The sequence below is a fragment of the Rhamphochromis sp. 'chilingali' genome, assembly GCF_963969265.1.
Source record: "Rhamphochromis sp. 'chilingali' genome assembly, chromosome: 16".
NCBI lineage: Eukaryota > Metazoa > Chordata > Actinopteri > Cichliformes > Cichlidae > Rhamphochromis > Rhamphochromis sp. 'chilingali'.
The window spans coordinates 19,548,126-19,576,080 of record NC_137943.1 but is presented as its reverse complement, the minus strand read 5'-3'; the positions used below and the strand labels follow the sequence as shown (position 1 = coordinate 19,576,080).

General features: G+C 42.9%; 1 protein-coding gene across 7 annotated transcripts in view; it reads left to right on the top strand.

Annotated features, from left to right (window-relative positions):
- The window catches only part of adgrl2b.1 (adhesion G protein-coupled receptor L2b, tandem duplicate 1), a 90,454-nt gene that overhangs the window by 15,095 nt on the left and 47,404 nt on the right, over window positions 1-27,955 (top strand). For 4 of the 7 annotated variants that reach the window (XM_080906995.1, XM_080906993.1, XM_080906994.1 and 1 more), the window contains exons 2-4: window positions 5,541-5,756; window positions 21,367-21,580; window positions 26,451-26,560. In XM_080906995.1, the coding sequence (XP_080763121.1) occupies window positions 5,681-5,756; window positions 21,367-21,580; window positions 26,451-26,560 (400 nt within the window). In that variant the 5' untranslated portion in view covers window positions 5,541-5,680. Of the gene's footprint in view, window positions 1-2,313; window positions 2,442-5,540; window positions 5,757-14,009; window positions 14,181-21,366; window positions 21,581-26,450; window positions 26,561-27,955 lie in introns of those variants that run through there. The other 3 variants (XM_080906996.1, XM_080906992.1, XM_080906997.1) reach the window with 3 other exon arrangements.

The following is a 27,955-nucleotide window of genomic DNA, read 5'->3' as shown; positions in this document are numbered from 1 at the left end:
GATGTAGCTTTTACAGATCCGGGGTCAACTGGGGGAATCGGGGAGCGTCACAGCAGTGATGATAAAGCCAGTGCTGAAGCGATGGCTCATTAAAGCCGTTTTCTTGGCAGAAAATGAATCTCCCAACAATTTTGATAATGTATTAGTTGTTTAAATCGGTTATCAAGCAGAATGCTGAACATGCACTGCCGTAGCTTCTCAAACATGAAGATTAATTAAGAAGAAAGAAGCAAGAGAAGCGCTCGCTGTCTCAAATGAATCTTTCAAAGCCACATTTTTCTAAAGAATTACAGTGTGGAAACACACAGTCCCCCGAAGACCCAAACAAACAATGCAATATACATGCAGACTGGAGCAAAACATCATTTTCTGTTACTCCTGTTACTCGCAGCCTTTTTTTCTTTTGATACTCCAAACAAATTCATCAAAACCCAGAGATATTGTTTGTTCGCTTTAGAAACACAGAACTAATCTTAAATCTACTCAGGACACTTGGAAGTCCTCACTCTTCTTTGTGTGTACAGCTTCACATCACTGCCTTTTTTTTTTTTTTTTGCTTGTTTCAATATCGTCACCGTTAGACTCAACTGGAAGCTTTTTTTTTTATCGGTGACATTTCATAAGCTGTGGTAAAAATAATTGTTAGGTGTTAATTTGATCGTTGACAGACAAAGCAGACCGGGGATGGTAATTATTTTAGGCAGCTGTCATTATTTGTTGACAGGTGATTTCAACTACCGGCGTCAACAGAAGATTCCACTTTTTACCCTTTATCCAAGTGTCTGCTCCCCCGCACGGCTCTTTTTGAAAGCTACACACCATCCTCTCTTCATTTTGCTTGACACTAACCTGGCTGTTCAGCCCGGGTCTTCTTTGTTCTCTTCACTTTGCTAAGCTTCTTTGCTCACCCCTCTCTGTTTCACCGTGTCCATTTGCCCGCCGGCACTCTATCTTATCTACTGGCTCAATCTTTTGGCCAAGAGCCGCTGAACACACCAACTGTTGTGCTCTCTCAATAAAATAGTGAAGCTTTGCACCTTTCAGGTTTTCTTTTTGTGTGTTTGTGTATATGTGTGTGTTTGCACTTTTTGAGCTGCACCGACGACCATTTCTACTTAAAAGCATGCTATCCACAAAGGTCTCTTTTTAATCTGGAGCCATTTATCCCAAAAAGAAAACAAGACAGAAAGTGGAGCTGCCTTCAATTGCAGCTTTGCATATTTACATGTTACAGGAACGTTTTTGACCTCGTCATCTGCAAACCATCTTTAAAAAAAAATTACCTGTTGACATATGAATTATTTATGGGCACTGAGCCTGTTGTAATTATGAGGGAATAAGTAGCACGTGCAGCCTAATGGGAACTCATGCAAAGACATATTTTCACAAAAAATTAGCGTGTGAAAACACACTCATTTGCCAAAACATTCAAGCAAACTTCCCAACATCCGTGCGTCACGAAGCAAAGCAACCTACCGCTCTATCATTTCCTTTTCTCCGCTTTTAGAGATAAAAAAATAACTCAAAAAATTTGCTGTTACGTCTGGGCGAATCGTCAAAAATCTTATCTGTTTAGCCAAAACAAGATTTCGAAAACCCGCAAACGTCAACATTTGAGCCACATCTGGAACCAGCGCTTTAACGATTAAGAGATCATCTGAATATTTTGCTACTATTTATTGCTGCGGCTCCATGTTTACTAATATACGTAAGCATATTTAAGTACTTAAACTGCTCTTACGCTTTTCTACGTCCGACTCCCCGAACAGCATTCACCGAAAACACCTAAAAGAACAAACATTTGTAAAGCTGAAAACTGTAAGTTCTTGTTGTGCTTACAGAACGGCAGCTTAAGACAAAAAAAGGAAGATTCGGCTCTATTTGAGATATGTGTCTTTAATTGTTTCCTTGTGTGAGGCTGTAAACCCCCCTGTTTACTGCCTGTTAATCCTAACAGTGCTTTATCTTATCAGCAGTGTTGATAAAGCACACTCTGCAGACTGCGCCCGGTGTCACCGCGTCTCTATTTCTGGCAGTTGACGGCAACTTCCCTACATCACTGGTGGAGCCAAGGAAATGACATCATGTCGCTGCAGGGGTTGAAAGCGCAGCCCTGACAGGACTGTCATGACAAAAGAGTTCCTTGGGAACATCAGGGCGCACCGAGGACAGAAAAAAAAACGAGTGTCTGGAGGCTCTGTTTTCTTAGTTCCTGTAGTTCGCATCTTCCACTTCTAGCTCATCAACAATTTTCTGATGTTTCAAATTCTCCTCTCACATGTGTGTCTTTTTCTTTTTTTTTCCTTTCTCTTTTTTGTCCTGAATGTAGGGCAAAGGGGCGGGCCAGAAAGTTCTTCAAATTAGTAGTTATTCAAAGAGTGGAAGACGGATCATTGTGTTGGGAAGATCCAGCTCTACAGGGCCGCGGCTCTATTTCACTTGTAGGTTTTGAGCTTACACTTGGAGTTGCGCATTAGTTTTGTTCCGCTCGTACTTGATATGTATGTATGCGCTCTTTATCTCTCTTCTCGGCGTTGACAATTGAAAATAAATTAACATTCCTGGGCTTTATTTTTGTCTTCGCTAAGCCTGTGGAGAAAACTTGGAGGCAAACCCAGGAGGTCAGGCCATACTCACAGCCTGTCAATCCTCCTCGGTGACCCCACCGCCCCTTTCTTTCTCCCCCTTCCATTCTTCTCCTCCTCTCCTCTTCCCTCTCCCATCTATTTAGTCCCTCCCGGCTTAGAAACTCCCAAACTCCCCCTCTTCTCCCACTCTCTTTCACTGGACGCCTCTCCAGCTTGAGTGAAGCAGATACAAGCTTTGTCAAAGGAGCCTCACATTCATTCAGCTGGCTGTTACACACAGCCTAGTATTTCATGTGAAGACATGTGGGCTGTCTCCTTCCATCCATTTATTTTAATTATGTTTTAATTGCTCGCCATCCTTTTTTCAATGCTTGCTTATTATTTCTATCAGGCTGATGTGAAAAATTTGCTGTGGACTGTGATTTTCTCCATTATCCTAACTGATGATAGATTTCTCTCCCTGGGTCTCCACACTGTGTGTGTGTAAGAGACAAAAGAAAAACAGATGTCGTGAATGTTTGCATAGCATTTTTCATTTCATTGGTGAAGTTTTTTGTCTAGTTTCCAGAAAGATATACTGTTAATAGAGGACGGGGAGGGAGAGAGGGGGGAAAAAACCTCAGGGAATAGATTTCCTTGTATTTTTGTAGGAAGAGGAGCTTAAAAACGCAGATGAAAATTAATAACTTTTGTGTCATTTGTCTCCTGGTGTATATTATAGATTTGAGCTCATTAGATGTAGTGTAGGTGGTGACAGTTAGTCATAACTGTGTTCCCTTTTTTTTTAACATATCGGCCTCTGTGGAGCATGATTATCATTATGCAGAAATCACTGGCCGAGTAACAAGTAACCTCAATTCCCCGGCTTCGAGGTGGGGGGTGGGTGTACATAATTCCTCGGCACGATCTCCGAGGGGTTAACGATGCCTCACTTACCTCTTAAAATCATTTTCTGCTCGAGATCATCTTAGCCCCCCACCCTTCCCCTTAGACAAACGTCAACCCCCTCTTCCCCGCTGCATCCCCTGATGTGAAATTATGATACGTCTGTCAGCGCTTGTGTAAAGCATCTCAGTGTTAATCGCCTAATCCCTTTATCTCAAGTCCGGACCGATTCAGTGCAGAAATCCCACCAAACAAAACTGTGTTTTTAGGAAGATGAGCATGGCTGTGTCCTGCACCAGCTTAAGGGAGAAAGGAGACATGTTACTCAGCAGGGCGACGGCTGATCGGGAGAAAGAACCCCAGGGTGGTGAGGGCGAGCGTTCAGCCGCGAGGCCTGGCGGGCTCTCGCCCCCTGGTGTCTGGAGGGGCCGAGTGGCTCAGCAGGCCCAGCGGGCCATAGGGGCAGGGGGGTGCCCCTCCTTTCCACCCCCCAACAGTTTGCAATCTCCTCCTGTCAGCCACCATTATGGTTACTCCGTGGCCCCCAGGACTCATATTTGTGGATGATAAATTGCTGTGGAAGACGTCACATGCTCTGCCCGGTATTGGAGCTGGTGGAAGATCCGAGATTATGAGAAGCCTGAGTAGACGTGGTGTGAGCTCTCCCATGGAGGAGAGCGAGTCCCCTCCACTGTGGCCCTTACCTGATCTGGTTTGGCGCCATTGGCAGGTAAACAACTGGAAGACAAATAAAACCACAATCCCACGAAGCCACCCAACTTTAACTGATAAATTATAAGCTAGCCGAGTGAGTGTGTGTGCGAGTTTCCTTGGTGCACACTCTGCAGCACAACTGCTCGGCCAGGATGACCTCAAATTAAAATAAATACGATCCGGCTCCAACAGGCTAGGTGGAGGCTTTTTTTGTTAAACTGTTATCCCTCCACCAGGCTTTGGACACGTATAGAACGAATCTAATAGTGGCTTAAATTATTGCTCAGTATGCTAATGTGGAAGCTTTCCATGTTTTGTGGGTTTTTGTGTTGCCAAAAATATCCAGGCGCATTAGTGAGGCCCAGAGAGCGATCAGAGCTGACTGCTCTGCTGCTCAAATTTAGGTTCATTATAAAATAATCAGGGCGGTTGACGGGTGGCTCTGAAGGAGCGGCGTTGAGAAGCAGGAAGCATTCGCTCTCCTTTGCATAGCGACGGCTGCAAAGTTTGTGTGGATATGTGTGCATGTCGTGGGGAGATGCTTAGATGGCAACCGCCAAGAAATAAACAAGATCTTCCTGCATGCTTGTGTAGGTGTGTGGAAGTTCCTGTGTGTGCGTATCCACGTCCTTTGCTGTACATTTGTGCATGAATGAGTCCATATGAGTTTTTGTGTGTGTATGTGCGTAATTTCACATATGACACAACTCACCCATCCTCGGTGTTTGACTTTGATAAGCAGCTTATCTGTCTGCCGTGTTAGTCTGTCTCAGGCTCTAACCTTTCGCTGCTTTTGCAGATAAAGGCCTGTTTTTGCCACCCCTCGATAAGGAAGGAGACAAAAGTAGCTCTCAAAGCAGCTGTGTCTCTAACGGCGTCCTTTGCGAGCGTGTTGCCGGAGTGACAAGGTTTCTCCCGCGGGGATCCTGGGAGTAAATGGGGAAGGTGGAACGGGGACGAGTGGGAGAATGAGGCAGTGTAAACATTTAGTCGTAACATGCCGCCGCGTGCTAAATAAGCGCAGAGCATCAGGCGCGCTACACGCTTTCATGCCGCTGCTCTCGAAATCGTTTTGAGAATAACGTTTGAATATTTCTGTGAAACTTGAAATCAGAGAAATGCTCTGTTTGCTCAATCAAACAGCAGTCAGGATCTTCTCTTTTTTTCCTCCTGTGGTGTTTAGATATTTGCTTGACTGCGTTTAACAAGCAACTCACACATGAACTGGTGTAGGATGCAGATTGTAGAAATTACGCCAATTAAACCAGCGAAGCGCTAATGATCTCATAGATCTCACCAACTTCCTCCATTTTTATGCAATCTTCCTCTCTTTTTTCTCCCCTTTTTTTCCAGATGGAAAAAAATGACTGGTGAGGCTTCTCCAAGAACTACTGATCGTTGACGTCGCTTCAGCCTTCAGCTCTCCCTCCGCAACTCGCCGAACCAGCACTATTAGCCATCAGGCTCCTGGATCGTTTGCATACAGCAACACAATGGCTTCTGCACTGCGGAGGTGTCCGGTGTTTCACTGCCTCCTGCTCCTTCTCTTTTGCTTTCACTGTTCACAAGGTGAGTTACCATGGAGTTGCACGGCAGAAAGTAGCGTTAATGTGCTGCTAGTCAACCTTTCAAGAAGCCACTTATTATTCAGCTTATGAATGTGTTGAATTTATTAGCACACATTGTTGTCGCCACACTAGAGAAGTGGAGAGCTGTTATGTAGCAAGGTTGCTGAGTTCTTCTTCAGTGGTTTTACCCTTGAAGTTTGAAAAAGGTGTTTCAAACACCTCGTATGGAACTCATTGAATATTCTTGGCAGCGCACGGACACTTTGACTGACACATTTCTTCACTTCCACAGTAACTCAAATGGTGTGTCCTTCCCCCAAAGCCTCATAACGACACCTTTTCTGCCGGATGAGCTGTGTAACAGATTATTTGAGTGTACTTTGAGGCACTGCAGCCGCAGAGGATTGATGCATTTTTTATTTGCACCTTAATCAGATTGTTCTGAGCAGCCTGTGTACTTGGAACCATCAAAAGCGGGGCACTTCATTCTGTGCCAGAGCGAGGAATTGGGAAGGAATGTGTCAGTGTTTTTAATTGTCTGCAGTGACATTTTTTTTGGTTACTTCCCTCACTTTTGATTAGTACATTTGGCTGTAATTACAAGTATTGTCACAAAACACTCCCATCAGTTCCATGCCCATCAAAACCACTGATGTTGGTATGTCTGCTTAATGATGATCATTATATTTTTCCCCCGTTTCAGTCCCATTGTAACGGGAGACAAAGTAAGCCAAAATCGCATGCTCGTGTGCCAAGCATTGATTACACATAGATGCTGAAGCACATTATTTTGGGGCTTCCTTTTGAATTTGGATCTTTCATTTTTCTCCCTCTCTCTCTTGCTGTTTTGTTCTGTGATAGATACACCCTACACTTTTATGTTATTCCTGGTTGTAGCGTACAGTTTTTTATTTTATATTAACAAAGGTAGCAGTGCAGTCTAGTATAGAGCAGGCTACCTCTTCAGTCTTTTTTTTTTCTTTGTAGATTAGCAATTTTAGATAATATGGAAGAGAGTCTTACTGAGGTACTTGAAGAATAGCCCTCTGATTTGGCCTGGCTTAGAAACTGAGCTGAATAGTCCTGTTGAATTTCTTAAAGAGGAATACTGCTTTGGTATGCAGAAAGTGCGGGTTTTGGGTTTCAGTTGATGTGAGGGCTCTCAGGCCTAAGAATGCATATTTGCCCATCCGTCAATAAAGGAATGTGTGTGTGTGTGTGTGCGTGCGTGCGTGCGTGTGTGTGTAGGTTCATCTGAAAACAATATCTGATTCTATCCACATGCCAGTCACCTTCAGCCAATGCAGCCCGGAGGGTTTTGCATCCCAGGGCTTATGATCTGCGTTTCCCTGAGAGTTCCTGCAAGCAAAACTCCACTTGATAATTACCTCCTGTCCTTCGCCAGGAGAGGCTATAATCAGGTTATGATTTTCACCCAAAACATTCCCCTTGCTTTGAAATGCTCGATGACATACCTGAAAAGAGGGTGATTTTTTTCACTCTACTGGTATTGACTTTCTCAGCCAGCGGGGAAGAAAAAACACCAGTTGAGCTCGGTTTCGGGCAGACTCGTGCAGAATCAAATGGAATTGACAGCATTATTTTTTTAAAGTGGCATTCACTTAGAGTTATATACAGCATATTTCTTTATTATAGTAATGTATAAAATGACAGTGTGTGTGTGTATGGGGGGGGGGACTAGGGAGTTGTTTCCTGAATCTGCAGCTCTGCAGAGCTTTATCAAGTTTTATTGCATGTTTCAGCTTATTGTTTAGCTGCCTGTAATTTAACCCTGTAAAAAGCCTATGAACTATGAAATAATTACCAGGAAATGCTATTTTTTTTGTTTATTGAACCTGCTGACATATCAGTTTGCATTTATGAGTTTTCATTTGCATCATTTTTGCTGCACCTGCCTTTTTGTGCTATTTATGGCTCGCATTTTGTTCATCTTAAACAAAAACATATGAGGGCATTAGGGTTAAAAAAACACAGATGATGGTGATCGGGGTTATAGGGTTAAATGTTAACTGCTCTAATAAAAGAGGCCAAAAAGAATGCTGCTAAAAAGCAATAGGAACCACTGATTCACCACCCAGACAGCAAACACAGAGTTACCAGAACCAAAAAACTAAAACAAGGCTAAATATTGGCTCTTACCACCCATAGACGATGAGGTGAAGAGGCAGACGTGAAGGCAGCAATGCTGGCTTTTATCCACACGTCACTTCCTGTGAATCTCTTATGTGTTTGTGTGTTTAGGTGAAGGCAGTTGTTTACTCCAACACTAATAAGAAAAACTTCTCTAAGCTGTGACCGAACTAGTGTCAATGTTTCAAACGCCACACTTTGCCTAATTCGCCCTGCATTTCTTCCACGATTATAAAACAGATCTATAAAATGACGCGTCTGCTGGAGTAAACTGGGGCATGCAGGTATCACGTTTGTTTCAGATGTTTCAAACCGCCTAGATTGCAGATATGAAAGAAGACGCCCGGATTCAAAGTGAGCAGCCACGAAGGTGGGGCGAGTGCACAGGTACACGCCTGCTGTGCCTGAATGAGAGCAGTTATCTAAGTCTTTAAAGTAAAGAGAGACAGATGTAAGGAGGGATTATGTCATGTAGTCAGTGTCAACACTTTCCGTTGGCTGTTGTGTTTGAATACCAAAGGAGAGCAGACAGCGCAGCCTTCGTATCAAAATATTGCACAAAAGAGGAATGTAAAAAGATTAAGTAGTTTATGTTTGATAGCTGTGCCGTATCTGCAGAGACGGAGGATCAGAGCAAAGAGGCAGTGTTTGTTTAGGTCCTAGAAATTGTTCCAGCATGACGAATGTGTGAACGAGAGGCATTAATATGCAGCGTGTTGAATAATCAAGTCGGCGGACTCGAGAGTCGTTTGTAAGGAAACTGCTAAATGGTGCACTGGAGTCGCCCTCCCTGCCCTAAAACAAAAAAGTTTTTTGCAACGTTATGCTTTTTGGTTTTCAGCCCCCGCTGCTCAGGATCACTCGCTGTTTGCTTCTCACTAAGAGAGTTTTTTTTTTTTTTTTTTAAACTGTAAAATATTACTTAGTCGAACACACCAGCATGCCTGCGTTTCTCCCCCGAAAAGGTTGTAAAGGTTAATGTTACGTCTCAGCTCAACATTTGTCTCAAGCAGCGCCATACATTGTGCTGATGGAAGACCCTCCTTCGTGCCACACTGGTATTTGCAGTCCTGGGGTTGACTGAAAGGGGGAAGCTATTGTGCTGCAACTCCTCTCTGGCCCGGGGCCATACACATCCAGTCTGTCATCCATTGATATGCTTGGCTTGCCATTTTATAATTCATATTGAATGCTGCGGGTCCATGGTAGGGCGATCATGAATTATCAGCTAAACCATGGGAGATTCACAGATGACTGGTCAATCTGTGTGGTGAGAACAAGCACAGAGGAAGGGAAAAAAAAATCTGATATATCAGGCTTGCATGGAAATTTTTGGCCAGCTGGAAGCATTTCAAAAAATAAGGCAGGGGTTCATCATTTGAATTGAATGGACTTTGCTTCGTATTGAGAGGCACGCTGACACAAATAAATCGTCCCATTTCTCAGTCGCTCCCTCTCATTTGCTAATACAATTCTTTCTGCATTTTTGCCACAATCTCTGGTGCACGCGGCATTTCGCTTTTCCGCGCCGCGGACATATTTCTGCACGACACAGCATTACAATATACTGTTTTAATAATAACCGAGGACCTGGAAAGTTTTAAATCATAGGAGAACGCGAAATTGAAATGAGCCAGAGTCGCATGAATCTTCGGGATCAGGATTTCGCTCAGAGGAAATGAAATACAATATCGCCCTCGATGGGGTCATCCTAGATTTATTGCAACAGCGATTTCCTGAGTGCGTTTTTTTGAGAGCGAGAGCCTCCTTTCCTCCACTGTGTGTTTAGACGTGATTGTAAAAGTCAGGCCGACGAACAAACACGTACTTTATGGGGCCGAGAGCTGCGCTTTTATGACAGTTTAATTTCAAATGTTAAGCGGGCCTTAAATTTCAATAGCATCTCAGAGTTGTTCACTTCACACCCCTTACGGTAACAAGTTGTATAAACAGCGGACCAGATGCCCACATGACGTCGTCCTTTCTTAAGTACTGTCTTCACGTGTATTCTTTCTTCTTTCCTTTATCGTTTTCTTTCCTCCGGGCAGGCTAATTCAAATAATAGATGAGCCCGACGTACAACCACAAAGTACTTTTCCTCTGATTCTAAACTTTTGGATTTGCTCAGTGTAAGTCGCTGCTTCACAGGAGGGTTCAGCTGTCATAACAAAGTAATGCATTTAATCTTGAAAGGAAGCAGAAGGGTTTCAAATAAAATCAATTCTACACTATAGGAAAGCAGCCGAGTCCCCCCCCCTTTTCTTTCTTTCTTTGTATGTGAGAAGGTGTTTTGGATCTGAGACAAAATTATTTACGGAGACAACAAGAACCTGTCGGATTTTAGTGTTCCCAACACTTCTGAATAGCTGGAAGGCACGTCAGGACTAATTTATTTGAACAAAAAGCTAAACAAACATGCAAAAACAAAAGCAGCTATATAGCATTAAACACCAAAGGGAGACTGTGCAAAAGCAACAAAAGCAGGTTGCTGCTATGAATACCTGCAACTTTTTTTTTTTTTTTTACACTGCCACTCCAGGCGTTTTTTCCCCCCTGTTATCACAGCATACATTTTGGGCACTAATTTGTTAAGGACAGCTTGATGATGGCGACGCGCAGTGCATGTACAGAACAAGGCCATTTGAACAAAAACCTGGTTGTTGTTAGAGAGCGAGGGAGGCTACAATTATAATTACCCTGTGTGAAAATTGTTCAAAAATGATGCATTTGTCTCTACCTGTCTTTGTCGCTCCTTATCAGAACTGTCACAACAGCTCAGGTCTCACATTTTTGTTACTGCCGCTTTACACAGTAAATGGTGGTGTTAAAACTAATGTTGACAGTGGGGAAGGGATGGCAATCAATAAAAGAAATTACAAAGGATTCGGTAAAAACGAGCTTTTCGTGGCTCAGTTGTGCGTTTCGCTGCCTTTGCCGACTTTCAGAAGCGTCCTCTGAAGTCAGAGCGATATTTAAATATGACCTGGAAGTGGGTACGCTGCCACTGGTCTTATTTAATTAATTTTGCATCGCTAATGGTCATATATGATGTGAATCAATGTGTTTGATGTGTGTTGGGGTTTCTGTCTCTCGGCGCCTGCAGTCTTACTCTCACTACAGGCCATGAATGCTTCTCTGTTGCATTCACTGTATTAGTAATCTCCTCAGGCTGAGGGTCTGTGTCACCTGCAAACAAAAGGCCACCAGCCGATTTGCAGGTATAAACAGTCTAAGATAAGGAAGCCCTCTCCTGCCGTGCAGGAAATTGAATAAGTACACTGCAAAAAAAAGTCAGAGAAACAGCTAAGCACAAAGAACATTTTTGTTTGCCTTGCTCTATCAGTATTGACCTCCTCCTTGTAGTGTATATCCCTATTGAATGTGCAAGGCACAATGCCCTCATCGAAGATGAGGTGCAGGAAACTGTCTGTCATCAAGCCTTCCGCCACCCCCACCCCCCCACAGCAATCTGTGCATCTCTTATCAGTGCTCCTGTTTTCCACTCGCATTCAGCGGTATGCCGGTGGAAGGGAACGGGCAAGGTCATCACGCTCAAGTCAATCAAAGTGGTCAGTGTTGCAGTGATAGCAGGGGGCTATTGCTAAGGAATGTGTTCTTTTTTTTCATTGACTTTCCCGGTAAATCTGAAAGGCTTCAAAGGCCACAAAAGCTTTCTCTGTTGCCCAGTACAGTACGTATATATAGATCCACGACGCCCAGAAATCTTTTATCAGGAGTAATGGCTGCCAATAAAGAGGTTACTGCTCAAAGGCACTGAAGAAAATACTCAGAAAACATTTCTTTTTTGTGTCAAAGTAACAATTTTTCGATAGAACTCAATAAAGCAAAAAGACCTCAAGCCAGAGCATTATACAACCAAATACCCTAATAGATGCAGAGCCAGCACTTCACATGCCAGCAGATAAGCTAGTTTAAAAATTGCTAGCTTTGCCGCTTTCGTCCAGTGACCCTTGCAGATGGTGATCAATATTATGTCAAAACTGAAGTGAAAACAAGAAATACTAACAAGGAAGGCATTGTTGCCCATAAAATGCTAGCGTTCTGCTATTACATGCTTGGCGGGTTAAGAATTCTAATGTGGGAGACACACTCCCCTCGGTGGCACACATTTCTGAACAGAAACTTCAAAAGAGTTTAGGAGCGTGCTGATCCCAAATCAGTAGAAAACAAAAGAAGCTGCTTGTGTCTGGTAGCTTGAAATTCTTTGCTATTGCCTCATTTGATGTGCAGTATCCACATGATGAATGCTGTGGAGTGGCTGCTGAGGGTCAGTGATGCTTACACTAAACAACAACAACAGCATTAAAAAGAAAGTGGTCATTTGTCTTCAGTGTCACATTTTTTGGCATATAGGTAGTAGTATCGCCCGCTTCATTCTGGACCACCCCGCGAGTGGGAGTTCTCCCATGTTCAGAAATTTTCTGGTGCTGGTCTGTCAACGGTATTTATATTACCGCTTTTATTTTGCAAGCACACATGGGTGTGACCAACACATTTTTTGAATTATGATGACTTGATGTGCCAATCCAGCCCTCGTGCAAAATATCAAATAGAGTAGGAGCTCTAGCAAGATGAACACTGTTCAATGGATCTCAGGATGCATGCTGAAGACATTACTGATTTAAAAAGAAATCCCCCATTAATCTAACCCAGCACAGACTGAGCTTTAATTGCGTTAAAAACTGTATGTTAGTGTGCACTGACTCTGCACTAAATGAAAAACGCATGTCAAAATAAAAGATGCATGAAAGGGTTTTTCAAAAAAATATATTTTTCTCATGCACCAACAAAAGCCTCAAAAGAATATTGTGCTGGGATGAAACAGAGAAACACAATTTCATGCCAAAACGAGTACTAAAATTGCTCTGCACCACCTCATCTGCATAAACGCAGCCTGAGTTACCACTCCATCCACTTCGCCACAAGTGGGTTTTTTCAGATATACGAAAATACCAAAATGGACTTGTTACAAACAGAAGTGATAGAAGTGCGAATGTGTTAAAGACTACTGCAGGCTGGGAGTCCGCGTGAAGAGTAATTCCGCGTCTCTTATCAGAATTGTCGCTTCATTATCGTCTCAAGGCCCTGATCTCTGTCCCTTGTCATTCTTGTACTCTCTGACTCATTATTCGTGTCATCCGTGTTCCAGTTGCAGCCTTTTCTGACACCGTGTCAATGTGACGTCCAGAGTAAGCCTCCTGGGCTGTGCTCGGTACAGGCAGGGCTGAGTGAAGGAAGTAGGGGTTGATTAGGAGGGAGAAATGGGGAGATTCTGCCACAGCAAACAAAAACAGAGACACAAGCATGAGATGGAGACAATCCCACATCCTCCTTCATTTTCTCTTCCCCTGCTTCCCCCCCTCAATCCCCACCCTCAGGGGGGCACCTGACTTACTCCGAGACATTTTCTTGAGTGGAAAATCCAGCTGGGGTTTAAGTGCAGGGGTAAAATATGGGCTTTAAGGGGGAGTTAAGCATCACTCAGGGCAGATCAAACCTGTGAAACTATTCCCTCGCTGCACCAGGGAGACTTGCTTTAAGTCACCTCTCTTTCTTTGTGTTTCATCAACTCCCCTGAAGAGATGCAACAATATGTTAGATATTGAACAAGCAATGAACTAATTCTGTCAAAGTGGCACTCTCCCAGGAGCATATAGGATTTTTTTTCTATCTTCCGAGTCGAGCATCTTTTTCTAAAATGTTTAGCCTTCGTGACAGTTATTTGTAATTTCTAAGAAAAGCCTTGTTTGCTCAGTAGACAATACAAGGTGTCGAATTATGCTTTCCTTTAATCTGACTGATGTATCCATGGACCAAATAAAACAAGACATTCCATTTAGTTCCATCTCTCCAGCTGAAAATTCCCTGTCATGACGTGCATTACACGCTGACCCTCTTTGCATTTAGCAGATTATTAGTAATGTAATGATGCCCCCCTCTTCCCGAGCTGCTTGTCTTTGATGTGTGCCCACGGGGTCAGGGTTCATCCTACCAATCGACTGAGGAGCGAACCCTGATTTTCTGAGGCAAATTAAGACAGAGTCATTATAGCCTTCACTTTCTGATTTTTTTTTTTCTTCAGTTCTTGCCCCATGAGGGAAATTCTTCATCTGCAGTCTTCTGCAGCTGAGCCGGCTGTTCTGAAGAGGCAAAAATAATCCACCATGTCGACTCGCATCACTTGTGGCAAAACTGAAACATTTTCTGAGAGTTTTGTAATCCCAGAGAGTGATTTCTGCAACATCAAAATAAAGTAGGCTGTGCATTTCAAGTATTTTGTTTTTGCCAGAAGTTACATCCTTAAAGGTACAGTCAGTTAATTTTTTTTGAGGTTATTTAACAGAAAAAAAGGATACCGTACTTAAAAATCTAAGTATTAATTACAAACTTGTAATTAATCTATTAAAAATTCATGGGAGCAAGCGTTGGTCTGTGGAAGGTGCCATGTTTACCCACCATATTTGAATACAGTGGCCAGGAAGGACGTCTCCCTTCTGACTGATAACGTTTTACTCATGTGTCTTGAGACCGACCACATACGCAGCAGGCCAAAGTCAGAGAAAAGAAGTCCTAGGTGTTTTTGTGCTGTAGAGGGACATTTAAACTCGTGCCTCTAACTTCAGACGCTATTTAGGATCATACCTATGTTTTACCATCGGAGAAGGACTTCCCTTTACCAAAGAACTAAAAATCCTAAACAGGCTTATTTATTCCTGATATTGTCACTATTTCTTATTGTTAGCAGATTAGACATGCAAACCTCCCACCCATCTCCGCTGACAATGAGCCAGCTAAACGACAACAGGAGCTATAAGCTAAAAATCCAGTTAGGGATGTTCTTTCCCCCTGATAAACAGTTTGATTATATTCTTATGTCACATAACAGTTTATTCAGTAAACATCAGAGTAAAATGTTAGATCCACTTCAAGACAGTTTCACTAACGCTGGCTAACAGCAGCTAACAGCAGCTAACAGAGGCTAACAGCAGCAAAAAAAAAATGCCAGTGCTTATAAACAGAGAAGCTTTCATATCCTCATCAACACAAATCAGTTATTGTGAACTCTCCTGTTGCTCCCTCGCTCCTGTTTCAGGGCCATTTGCATGCTGTTTGATTTATGGAGGACTGCAGACAAGCATGTTTGCATGGGTTACGTAGCCTTCTGTGCAGACAAATACCAATGCAAACTAACACAAACGCAGTGCCATAAAATAGACTTAATCCAGGGGTTTCCCCACATAGAGAAGTTTAGTAGTGCATTATGTGTCTCCGTTTCTGCTTTGTTTTGCATATAAAGTAATGGTTAACTTGAGTGTGTATAAATTGTTCTTACCAAAGCCTGCAGATGTGTACACGGTTGGTCAGTTGGACCAGTTTTGTGTTTAGATTCCTTGAATTCACAGAGGGGGGGAAGAGGCTTTGAGCCAGATGACTGGTTGTCTGCAGCTTTCTATTCAATTCAAATGATTTTGACAGACCAGGACAGGCAAATGGTTAAAATGATGGAGTGAACATGTTAGTCTCTACATGTTACAGTCAGTTTTAACAAGCAGGATGATATCAGAAAAAAGCAAATGAAGAATTATAATATTATTTTATACAATATGTAGCAGAAACAGCTTTCTGGCATTGATAAACATCAATAACTGTCTTTAAAAGTCACAATGTGTCATTTCCACATGTTATATATGGATTTAAAAATAGGATTGTTTTATTCAGTGGTCCTTGGTGAGCATGTTGACAGATTTTGTTAGTTTTGAAAAGAGCAAGAAAAATCTATTTAATTTTGTTCAAGTTTCAGTTGGTAAAGATGGGAAGCCAAGATATTAAGGAAGTCTTTTGGAGTGCATGGACCTACATTGCATTGTGTAGACTTCATCCTTTGCATGGGACTGTAAATGCACTGTAAGTGTTTTCTCCATGAAGAAGAAGCTTTGAGGTTTTCTGTTTTATTTGCTGTGGGATCTTGTTGGGCCAAAAGATGCAAAAGCCAGATCCTGCCAGCAAGTGTCTCTCCCACACACTCACACACACAAAAGGGTGAGAGGTTGGGTACCCTGGGAAAATCTTGAAAAGTTCTTGTGCAGCTAAATTTAATATACATTTTGTTCTGTGGCTGGCTTCCCTGGTTTGTGCCAGGTCATTTTTAAACATAAGCGGAGTCTTGCTCCATGTTAAAAGTGCGATGGTGTCATCACCTTTACACGGAGCGTCTGCATTTCACGATGTTTTCGTTATTTATTTATTTTTAATGAGAATTAAGACCGAGGCGAGGAAAAAAAACCCCTACTTTTTTCTATTTATGGTTTTGCTGCTCCCGTTACAGAGGAAATATTACATGGCTGCATCAGGTGTGATATGGATCTAGCGCACTCTAAATGGATCCACCTGAGGAGTTAAGAGGCAGCAGCGGTGTCTGTCACGCTTAGCCTCAGCAAAATGACAAATCCTTCTCCTTAAACCCCCTCAACGAGACATGCACCAACATGGAGCACGTGATTTCTTTTTCTCCCCCCACCTCCTCCTCCTGATCTCTTTCTTCGCCTCAATATAAGAAATAAATTTAAGAGATGAATCAGAGAAAAGGCAATGAGCAAGAATGCAAAAAAGAAAAAAAAAAGTGGAGATTTTTGAAGGGGGAGTGCTAAATGCGTGTACCACCAAAGAGAAAAGGGATATGACTCAGAGCGCTTCATCTAACCACAAATGGACTCGGTCCTATATTGCCAGTTTCTATTTTAAAATTCTTATATCGGAATCAAGAGTGTCTGATAGCAGTTGTCTGGGAAAGGCGGGCGTGGTTTGTGGTCTTGTCTGACACTGTCTTTAGAAACACTTCCCAGCAAAGGTGGACCAGAGCTGGGACTTAAGTGTCATGGGAAACGGTGCCATATGTCCACGTTGATTTCCCGGTGTTTCAGCGCGTTTTGACAGTTGGAATGAAATATGATCTGCCGGTGGCGCAGCGAAGAGTTCTCGGGGTGTTGTCTGTATTTGAAAAGCAGGTGTTACTTTGTAAATCCCAAATCTCCTTTCTCATCTCCCACCTCGCTCCCGGCTTGTCTCTCACATCTGATGGGTGGTCATGTTCTGCATTTGGGAACATTTTAGGCAGCATCGCCGGATGCCTCACAAATTGAGGGATGGGGAAATAAAAAAGACTTTGCCTGCTGCCTTTGGACCGTGCAAGCTGAATTAGACCCAACTTTTGAGTTTGTTAGTTGAGAGGCATGTGCATAGACAGCAAAGGGTACTTGTGTTTTAATTAATACATGAAAGAATTACCGCAGTGGTCTCTTGATTTTTTTTAATGAGCTATTTTTTTCCCTCTCCTTGGCCAGCAATCAGAAAGTTCCCCTGAGCAGATTAGAAATACTTCAGTAAAGAACAAAGAAGCTGGGGAAAAAAGAGGCAAAATATTAAGAATTCAAATGAGACTTTATTATTTTCTCCCCCCCTTCCCAGTGAATATCTTTACTCCACTAGAGCAAAACCTGCTCTGTGACCACTCGGATATTGGATTATGGATGCATCTCCCACCGTTGGAGCAAAAGCTTGACTCCGAGATTTGCTCTTTCTTCCAGAGATGTCGGCTACCAGTAGTATGGGGAATGAAACAATATGAAAAGACAAACAATCCTGAAGTACTCCTGCTGTGACCTCTGTGGGGGCACTCTTATTTGACTAAAGGCTACACCCTCCTTTATGCTGTGGAGAAAGCGTCCCTGTCAAACCGAAGCCCAGAACAATGGGGGCCAGCCTCGGGGAAACAGGGCCATTTGCATGCAGCTGTTTGCCGTTTCCCGGACCACAAAGGCCAATCAAAGGATCCTTAATGGAGGATGACAAGCGTCAGCCAACGCCTTTGCTCTCTGTCTGTGCCAGCCCTCGCCGCTCTGTCTACCCTCCCAAAGTGGCCCACGTTTTGTTTTTTTTTTCCGATCGGGCATTCCTTAACTTTTTTTCTCTCTCTCTGTCCTGATGCCGTGGCCTTTGAAGGGTTAAAGGTTGGTCACGACAGCACTCTTGAGAGGGAATGCTCAGAGCAGCAAAGATCACCCCGAACATGTGTGTTACGGTCTGCCGCGTGCAGTCGCCAAATGGCGATACCTCGACACCAAACCTCCATTATCTTTTCGCTTCATCTCCAGGGTTTTAAGAGCCACGGAGTGTAAGTCTGTGGATGGTTTTAGATGCACCCATCTGAGCCACAGTGCCACTTCCAATTTCAAGGGTGTTGATAGAAAACAAAATATGTATTATGAGGGGGATTGTCACCAGTGAATTATAGGCTGTCAACTGGAGAAGCCAAAGAAGAAGAAGAAGAAGAAGAAGGAGGGGGAAAAAAATCACCCAGAATGCAACATATTGAGAAGCAGTCCCAGCCCTTGCTTTGCTCTCTTGAGCTCAATAGACAGCTTAGCAGGCAGGTCAGGGGGAGGAATCTGAAAAGCTACTTTCCTCTCGCAGTCACTCACTGACCAGAATGCATGATAAGACTTCATGTCAACAAGGCCAGGAATAGAGATCACAGCCAATTATAGCCAAGTCAAAGTGGTTACCATGGCTAAACATAATTCAACTCTCTCAATAATTTTGCCATTTCAAGTTAATCTGAGGTACGGATACATTTGGAGCAGTCTGTTCTCTGCAGTGTTTGTGTTATGGATTTTTCCTGCAGTTTTCTCTACACCGTTTTTTTTTTTTCTTTTTTCTTTTTCCTGCAGCTGGTGCCCTTCTGTCGCAATCTTCAACTGCTGCAAAGTTGAACAGTCAAACAAAGCACAGAACGCGAGATGAAAAGCTTTTCATGCCTCCCTAAGACATTGACATTTGTGCACACAAACAGTCTTCCCCCTCCTCGCCAGAATCTCGCAAAAGTTGTTTAAACCGAGAAAATCAACACGAAAGGATACCGACACCCAGAAACCTCTTATTGGCACAAGGTTTTTCCTTCATAGCCGTGTTTAAATCCTAAGATCTTAAGCGAAACCCAATTAAGTCGACCGAAAATATTTTACTTTGAATTCGGCTCTGTTCTTCTTCCTACAGTACCAAAAAAAAATAAAAAATAAAAACCATTATATGTATTTTAACTTTTTTAGACAGATTTGTCATTACTTGCCCAATTACAAGTTGACAAGACGGTCATTAATGAGGCCGAGACTATCTACAGTTTGGAAAAGAAGCAATTTGTTCTTTAGGCCGCCAGTACGGTCTAGATACTCCCCCTAATTGATGTACTGTTAGCCTATAACCAGAGAAATCTATACAAGCGAGGGAGGAGGATGCCGCCGAGGCACAGGCCTAATCAATCGTTAGGCTTCTGTTGACAACAGCATGCTATCATGCCATAGCGGTCTGATAGATAGGCAGAGTAGTCAGTGGACAACCAGAGAAAGGAGGTTACAAAAGGCAGATGGCGTGTGCGTGCGTGCGTGTGTCCACGAGGGTGTTTCAGCCGAAAGACTCGTCTCCCTGCTTAGAATTTTAAAACCCAATGAAATGCATTCTTTCTGTCTGTCCTCTCTAGCTGCCGTGATAAACCCGTCACTCCTTCCATGAGGAATGGCAGGCAGACCGATCATTAGTCTTTGCAGCAAAGCCGACGACTTCTCTCTGTGTTTTATCATCCGCCATTCTGGACAGGTTTTCTGAAAGGTTTGGGTAATTGTAGTAGTTATTGGGAAAGATGGAGTGACCCCGCAGCCCTCCACTTATGGCTCGGCTACAATGACGTCTCCTAATGAGGTGATAAACAGTCCAGCTAAGCAGAATCTACTGGCCATTAGATAGATCATGGTATTATAATGAAATGTCTAGTGGCCGAATGCCAGAGAATTTATACCATTAGTTTCATATTTTGCTGTCCTGCTACCGCTTCTAGTGTGTGCAGGAGTTTTTCCTAATGCACAATGACTTTAACATTATATTCTCAACAGTGTGTGTTTCACAGATGTTATTTTTTTTGTCTGTTTGCTGGTGTGACATGTACAGAGTGACATAGAATATCATTATAACCGGGGCCAGGCACAGCGGGCTGGAATGGCTAGCAGACGTGTGTGTTGGGGTTTAAGGGTAGGAATTTCAAGCCCGAATCACTTCAGCTTTGAGCAGTTCAGACAATGCTAATTGCATCAGACCCTGACTGTCAAAAGTGTGAGGATAATTAGAGTGAGGGGGCAATGTGAACCCGGGGTGGTAAGTGTTAGTACATGACAATGCTCAGAAGCCAATGGGAGCATGGAAAAAGGTAACAGGCTGAAAGGAGGGCTAATTAGGAGAGAGCAGTGCAGAAAATACAAATGGTAGCTGCCCCCTCAGGGGCCCACCATTGCTGCAAACAACGGCGATTATTGGCAGTTCATGCAGCGCTCTGCTTGCACTTCTTAAATGGAACACATTTCCATGTTCTGCTTAGATTTTACCTAATTGTTTTCTCAAAATTGCAGACAGTTATGTTTTTTTTTTCTTCCTTTCTCTTTCTTTCGTTTTTTTTTTTTTTTTTTTGTAGTTCGGATCATTTTAACCCCACATAATGGATCTTTTTCTTTTGCTTTCTCCAGTTTTGTTCCCTCTCTCTTTGTAAATCATATCTGTGGCTCCACTCTATTCGTGATGCAGCAGTTTATTACTTAGGGGAAGAAAAAAAAGTTAGAAAACGAAATGCTGAGAAATAACCTGTCCCAGTGTAATTTGCTGAAAGGAGGCAGAGATTTGAATGAAATAGTTAATATTCCCCTTAAAGCAGAGCTATTTGGCTGCGCTCCATCTATAGATTTTTCCTCCTGTGTGGACTCCAGACTGTCCCCTGTTCGATTGCCGGCACTGTAAAATGGATTATATTACACTCCTTTCTGCTGGGATTTTTGCCCTTTTTCCTCCTCCTCCTTCTTCTTCTTCTTCTTCTTCTTCTTCTTCTTCTTCTTCTTCTTCTTCTTCTTCTTCTTCTTCTTCTTCTTCTTCACAGAGCAAGAAAAGCAAAAGAAACAAATGCTGGGGTGGAGGTCTCTAACGACCGTAAAACAAACTATTCTCTGTCCAGTTCAGTTTGGCTCTGCGGTGGTTGTTCTCTATAGGTGGAGACCTTCCGGATGCACTGTGGCCTTTGTATTTGCTCAAGAATTTATGAGGTTACCATTGGTCTCCAGTGATTCAAAATTTGATGTCTTAGCCAAAAGGCTTAGACCACAAAGCGATGGAGACATGAATTGTTTCGTCTTTCCCCGGTCCTATATCGCGTGTAATGGCCCTTCTGTTTAAAACTGTGGTAAACGTTGGACTGCTGTTGCCTATTTATTTTGCGCCAGCGGATTTTTACTGCATGATGTGTGGTCTTATTGTATCAAGAGCAGTGATCCTTTTAACTCGTTCTTTTTTTTCCCCCCCCTGATTTAATGTGCTTCTTCTCTGTCTCCGTGCGTCTCACCCTCTGTCAGGGTTCAGCCGAGCTGCCTTGCCTTTCGGGCTGGTCCGGAGGGAGCTCTCATGTGAAGGATATGCAATTGATCTCCGCTGCCCGGGGAGTGATGTCATTATGATCGAGACGGCCAACTACGGCCGGACTGACGACAAGATCTGCGATGCTGACCCGTTCCAGATGGAGAACGTCCAGTGCTACCTCCCCGACGCCTACAAGATTATATCACAAAGGTAAAAAAAAAAAAAAAGACAAAACTCTGTCATGAAAGGGCGGATCTTATTTCACAAACACAACCAGGAGCTGAGGACTAAAAGTAAGGCTCTCGTTTTTTTGTTTTTTTTCCCGTTCCCCCTTCTCTCCGCGCCAGACATTCCCTCGCACAAAAGAACTGTTAAAATTATCGCCCCACTCGTGCAGCCACCTACATACCGGACAATTAATCGACATCTCACCCCTTGTTAAATGTAATTTGTTCGTCCATTGACGAGATTATGTAGGTGGCATTTGAAATTTTCGAAAACTGGGGTGCACATTAATTCTTGACAGGCAGGAATTGACATCCGTGCTGCAGAGCTCTTCAAACCAGCTGCGCGTTGTTGCCTCTGTTTGAGTCATAATCAGCGTAGCTCAGAGAACTGCGAGTCACATGAACACCCTCTTAATTCCCTATCTGGAACATTGGGCTTGCTTTGTTCAAACACTTGTAGTGCATTGAAGTGGCTTTGCCTCAGGTAGTGAGCAATGCCCATCATCATGCCTTTTATCCTGGTTACCCTCTCACAGGATGCTGCCTCTCTGTCAAATGACATCACAGCAACACTTTAGCTCCACTGCTGCTTACCCCTAGAGGAGTGTGTGTTTTTAAAGGGCACTGGATGAACTATTCATAAATAGTAACCAGCACAGTTCATCTTCTAATGCACTGCTCTGTCTTTAACCTGCCCCCCCCGTGCACTAGCTTCTGAGCATCATCGCCCACCATCTCAGACCTCTGGGATTTTTCCCTGCTTCGCTCTCTTCTGTATTTACTCCCATGAGGGATAGATCAAATCCAGCAATCTTATTCTGTCTTTCTAAATTTACAGCACCGCCTCAGTACGTTCACATAGTAACATGCTGCTGACAGTGTCCATGCCCCTCGGTTTGACTGCAACCTGCCACACTGTGCGCCACATCTGTTGACAAGTCAGACTCTCACTCGCCGAAGCTACACTTCAAACTTATCTCAATTGAAGATTCCCTGGAGGCAGTGTGCGAGTGAAGGCTTTGAGAAGAGTCTGCACCACAAGCCCTTAACCAGAATTATTCTAATGATTCAGATCAGAGGAAATGGGCTCCTGACCGTAATTAAAGTTGATGTGATAACTGGGGATGTTAAAGCAGTCACAAAGCTTTGGCAGACACTGATCAGCCCTCCTTCAGTCTGCAGGAAACCAGAACAAGAACAACTAAGACAACATTGACACAGACTCCCCTGCCAGAATCATCAAGATTAACAAAAGGCAATAGCTCCACGGACATAAACAAACATATTAAACAAGATTGGGGAGACAGAAACAGTGGGGAGCCTGCTGCACAGAGTGGCAGTTTTTGCCGGTTTGGAAATTGCGATAGAAAGTATTCATCAACCGCCTGTTTTTCCACAACAACAACAACAACAACAACAAAAAACCAACTAACAGGAATCAAATGGCTTGATTTTCAGCATCTACATCAAAGTGTTTTGTCAAGTGAAATGTTTTGTTGTTCACGCAAAAAAGTGTTTGGATGAAAGATGCATGAAGGAACTGATGGAACCTCAGGTTTGTAGGTCACTTTAATATTCAGGTGATCATCCCCTCAGAGATGTACTGTAAATGGACGGTATGTCTGACCTTTCTCTCTGTCTGCTCTTCTCCCTCCGTATCTCAGTTGGCCACCAGCACAAATGCAAAAATACGCCTGTTTTGCTGACTTCCATTACCTTATTTCAACGGCCGCCCATTCCGTGACCTGTTACAAAATGCCCGAATAAAACTTTTACCAGATCAAAGGTGCAGCGTTTTCATGCGAGACTTCAAGGACTTTCATTAGATTGTGCTCGGTGCAATAAAGATTGCATGCAGTGATTTCAGCTGCAGTTTAAAACAGAGGAAGACTGTCAGGATGCTTAGCAACAACACATCTGCTGTTCTCCAGAGCACTAGGACTAAAACTTAAAGCTGAATAAATGCCACAGTGGGTTCATTAGTATTTATATCCTTTACTTGAAGGTACACCGATCGATATTTTGTAGTTACAATGAATCAAGCGATAATGTGCAATGTGAAGGGTTTTCTCTTGTAACGATGAACCCTTCAGAGCATCGGCCCCCAACTCTCCAGTTATCCCTCCGTTCATCTTTTAACTCCTGGCTTTGGTTTCCTGGACTGCATCAGACTCACTGCACGTCTCTGTCTGTAACCACAGGCTGTATATAAATGATGGAAGTAGCCACCATGATAGTGAAGTCCCATTATGAGGCTTTGAAATGAGCATCTTGGCCATCTTGACGTTCTTAGACCGGATCTGGATCTGACAGAGAAATCGACCATCCATTTATCTATTCATCCATTTTCTTAACCACTTATCCAATTCAGGGTCACGGCAGAGCTGCAGCCCATCCCAGCTACAGGGTACACCCTAGACAGTCCATCATGGCCTCATTAAGAGAGTGTTTTTACTGCGGTCATAAATCAAGCGAGCAGCGGGGTCATTTCAGTACAGTTTGACCTCTTTTTGCAACCAGGAATCACCCACTACTGACCGACCATTATCCAAAATGCAAGTTTACACGACAGCTACACTTTAGACAATGCTAAGGCACTTCCATTTTTATATACAGTCTGCATCTCCAACAAACGACTCAGTGAAACACACAAGTCCTCAGCTGGAGACCCATATAATTATAGCTGCAGGTAACAGAGACCAAAACAGCGCTTAAAGGACACCAAATGATCTCTAATGTTTCAGCGCTTTGTGTAGTTAGGCAGGCGTTTCTGTATTTTTCTACCCTTATTTGACCAAAAAGTGGGGAAAAAAACAAAAAGTGGCACCCACGCTACAGCTTTTAAGAGCAGATCGCTTTTTATTTAGAAACTCCTGCTTGTGTTTGGGTAATAAGTAGGTAGATTTTCTTACTTACTGACCCAGAAATAATGTCCACTGATTGCTGCTTTTGAGCTCTCTTAAGACCAGGAGTGCTCACCAAAAAGTGAATGCCAGCCCAAGGTTTACTCGTCTTTTACTGTTTTGCTTTGTTTTTTTTGAATCACTTTGCATTCTCTGCCTCCTCCGACAGCTGCACTCCTGTTTCCTTTGCCAGGTAGGGTTTCCAGCATCCGCTAATTCAGCTACCCGGGGAAAGTTCCTGATATTTGTGGAAAAATAAAAAGTGCTGTCCTGTTTCTGTTTTGGTTGTGCAGTCAAGCCTTTATTTCCTCTGGAAGATTTTGTACCACGTGGCAGACAGAACTCATCAAAGTGACTGTGCACGTAATGATAAGTTGTAATGATAAGCCCAACGCATGCAAGCATTGAAAATAAATGACTCACTGAAAAATGCTCACTTTCAAGGAATATGTTACTCTGCTGTGAATGTTTTTAGTGACTTGATATTGGTTACTCATCTATAGGCAACACCTAAATACGGTAGTTTTATCTCTCTGATATACTCTTGTAAATCCTCTGAAAATAAGTACAAGCACAAAATGAATTACACAAGCAATTTACAAATACCTGCAACCATATTACTTGATTAAATATACCCTCTATCACCGGGGCTGTCGTCGGTCCGGCTCATAAACTCATAACGTAGAAGTAGATCAAATATGTTGGGGTGCATTTTAATCAAGTGTGTTGTTCTTATCTGCCGTCAGTCAGTTCACATTTTGATGCAGTGACCCTTCTCCTTTGCAGCAGCCCTCTTGAGCATTCACTGCAGTGAAGCCACAAAAGCACCTCTCCTAAGTGCAGCTGGCAGCGTTAGTGTCAGTGATGTTGAAACCGTGGCCGATGATGCCGATGCTATTTGTTAACTCCTTAATGGGAGCCCCCACCCCCACACCGTATAACGTTTATAATCCATTAGTTTGAAGAAAATGGCTCTTGTTGTTAAGATGCATGCTCTGTCTCTTAATGCACACACATTTACCTTTACGTTCATTAATTCGACCAGAGCCAAAAAGTGCACTGTCATGGTTTCGTGTGGTTGCCGTGCAGCACGACTCCCATTTGCAGCGACAGGAAGCTTCTTTGTCCGGTCTTCAAATGTACGTCCAACTTGAATTTGTGCTTCAGACCTTCTGAAAAATTTATCTGAGGCTTGCAAATTGCTTAATGTCCTATTTTGGTGCCATTTTCTGTCTTTCTTTCTTTCTGTCTTGCTTTTTTCTGGCTCGCCTCTGTCACTGGTGACATTCTCAATCCCTCCATCTCAGCAGAGCTTGATTGAAGTGGAGCCAATTTCAGCCTATGCAGTATTTAAATAAACTCAATCCACTGCTGTTCTTTTCCTTCCCCACCTCCCCTCCTTTTCTTCTGATTTATTCGAACTTTTTCAGCACCCAGAAACATCTGCTAACATGCACGCATACCGTCTCTGCAATCCGCACATCAGACTCTGACTTAGGGACACCATTTCACACTACAAGGCCTCTCATCGAAATGACGCTCTCGTGCCATGCAGAGGAGCTGCTGTTGCACTAGAGGCCAGCCATTCATGTCCACTGCATGTCACCGCCACCTGTCGCGTGTGTCTTAATGAATGTCTTCTCTTTCAATAGCGGTGCGAAGACTAATTCCTAACATGCCTTTAGCAGCTCTTTCGCTCTGTCGTTCATCACATCATGCTCATTTACTCTTCCTTAATGTTTTCATTCCTCTCTCTCTGTTTGCAAAGGTTTAAACTTGAGTGCATTTGTGACAGCTCCGGCTGGGATTTGATCGATTACAGTGTAGCTGTAACGATGAATTTTCTCCCCCCTCCCGGCCTCATCTTTGTTATTAATGTTATCTTTGAGGAGTGCTCTTGCTGTGGGTAGTCATGATGAAATCTCTGGTCAATCTTTTTTTCTTCTTTAGGTGCAACAACCGTACGCAGTGCGTGGTTGTCACTGGCTCTGATGTCTTTCCCGATCCATGCCCTGGCACCTACAAGTACTTAGAGGTCCAGTATGAGTGTGTTCCATATAGTAAGTACCGCTATCCAAATCTCATACTGAAATCTTACTGTGTGCAATTGAAAATGGTGTGATGTAACCGCTGTGTCTCATCATTTGCAAGTATTTTGCAGTTCGCCCTTACGGACGGTGCTCCCGCTGATGTATTTGAAACGGGATTGTAGCATTAATGACGCTAAGTTATGTTGAAATATGAAGTGTTTTGGTCATTTAAAGCTCCAGTTCACCCCAATAATGAAAACAAAAATCGAAATTACATTTAATGGAATCCACCCATGCAGGCCGTTTTAGACGTTTAAATCACCTTATTTGACATCCGTTTGACCCTAATTCTGGCTCTGGTTCCAAATAACTGGATTAATTAAAGGCTTCTTTTTTTTTTTGTAATGACCATCCTGCCTTAGTCTTATTCGGGAAACATTCAAGAAGCTTTATTCCTGTTTTCACTTGACCCTGCCTGATAAAATAGCAACTCTCACTGCTGGCAGTTTGGTTAATGTTAAGTTTGCAAGAGCAAAAATGTCTTTTATGAAGCTGAGGTCCACCAGGCGTTCTCTGACAGGGTCAAACAAAATGTTACACGCAACGCACAAAAAGCAGATTTGAGTCTGGTTTCGGATCCATATATAAAGCCCCATCCCTGTCTGCAGCGGTGATGTATTTGTGCAGCACGCGGGACTGAAAAGTCGTAATTAAAGTATTTCAATAGCAAAATCTCTTTCAGGAGCAGAATTGCTGTTTGTCTGGATAAACCGCAGCGCTTACTGTCAAGAGTTATCACTGGAACTACTTTCCACTGAACAAACAGCCGTAGTAAAAGGTTCCCCCCCCCCCCCTTTTTTTCCCCTTTTGTAAAACTGTCTCTTTTGTATTTGGCTTCTAGCAGAAATTTCAGCAGTTTTCACGAGCAAAACAAAACACCTACAAAAAAAAAGAAAATAAAATCCCAAAACTATCTGCATGAGGCGATACCATTAGGAGTGTGGAAGAAAATATGTTTACTGGTAATTTCATTGAGCTGACTTTCCACCGGTCTTAACTTGAGATTTGTTGTCTTTCGCCGAGATGTTACAAATAATTGGGTACACTGGTTTTTGCTTTTGTTTTGTTTTTTGCATTCATACAGTGTGTTCAGTCATTTAATTTGAGAACACATTGAATAAGAGGCAGATTAAAAATTAAAATGAATGTGCATCTGCTCTTAGATTAAACCAGAACTCATGTATTCAGCTGTGAAGTGTCTCTAGTATTCCATTATGAAAGTGGCTTAATTAAATCGCTTGAGAGTTGGTTGGTTTGTTTCTGGTGTCTAGTTTAACTAAATCTACCTTAAGAGTGTTATAGACTAGTTTATAAAAAGTTAGTCCAGGCTTCATTTAAATCCTTCGTATTTAAATTGATGAAATG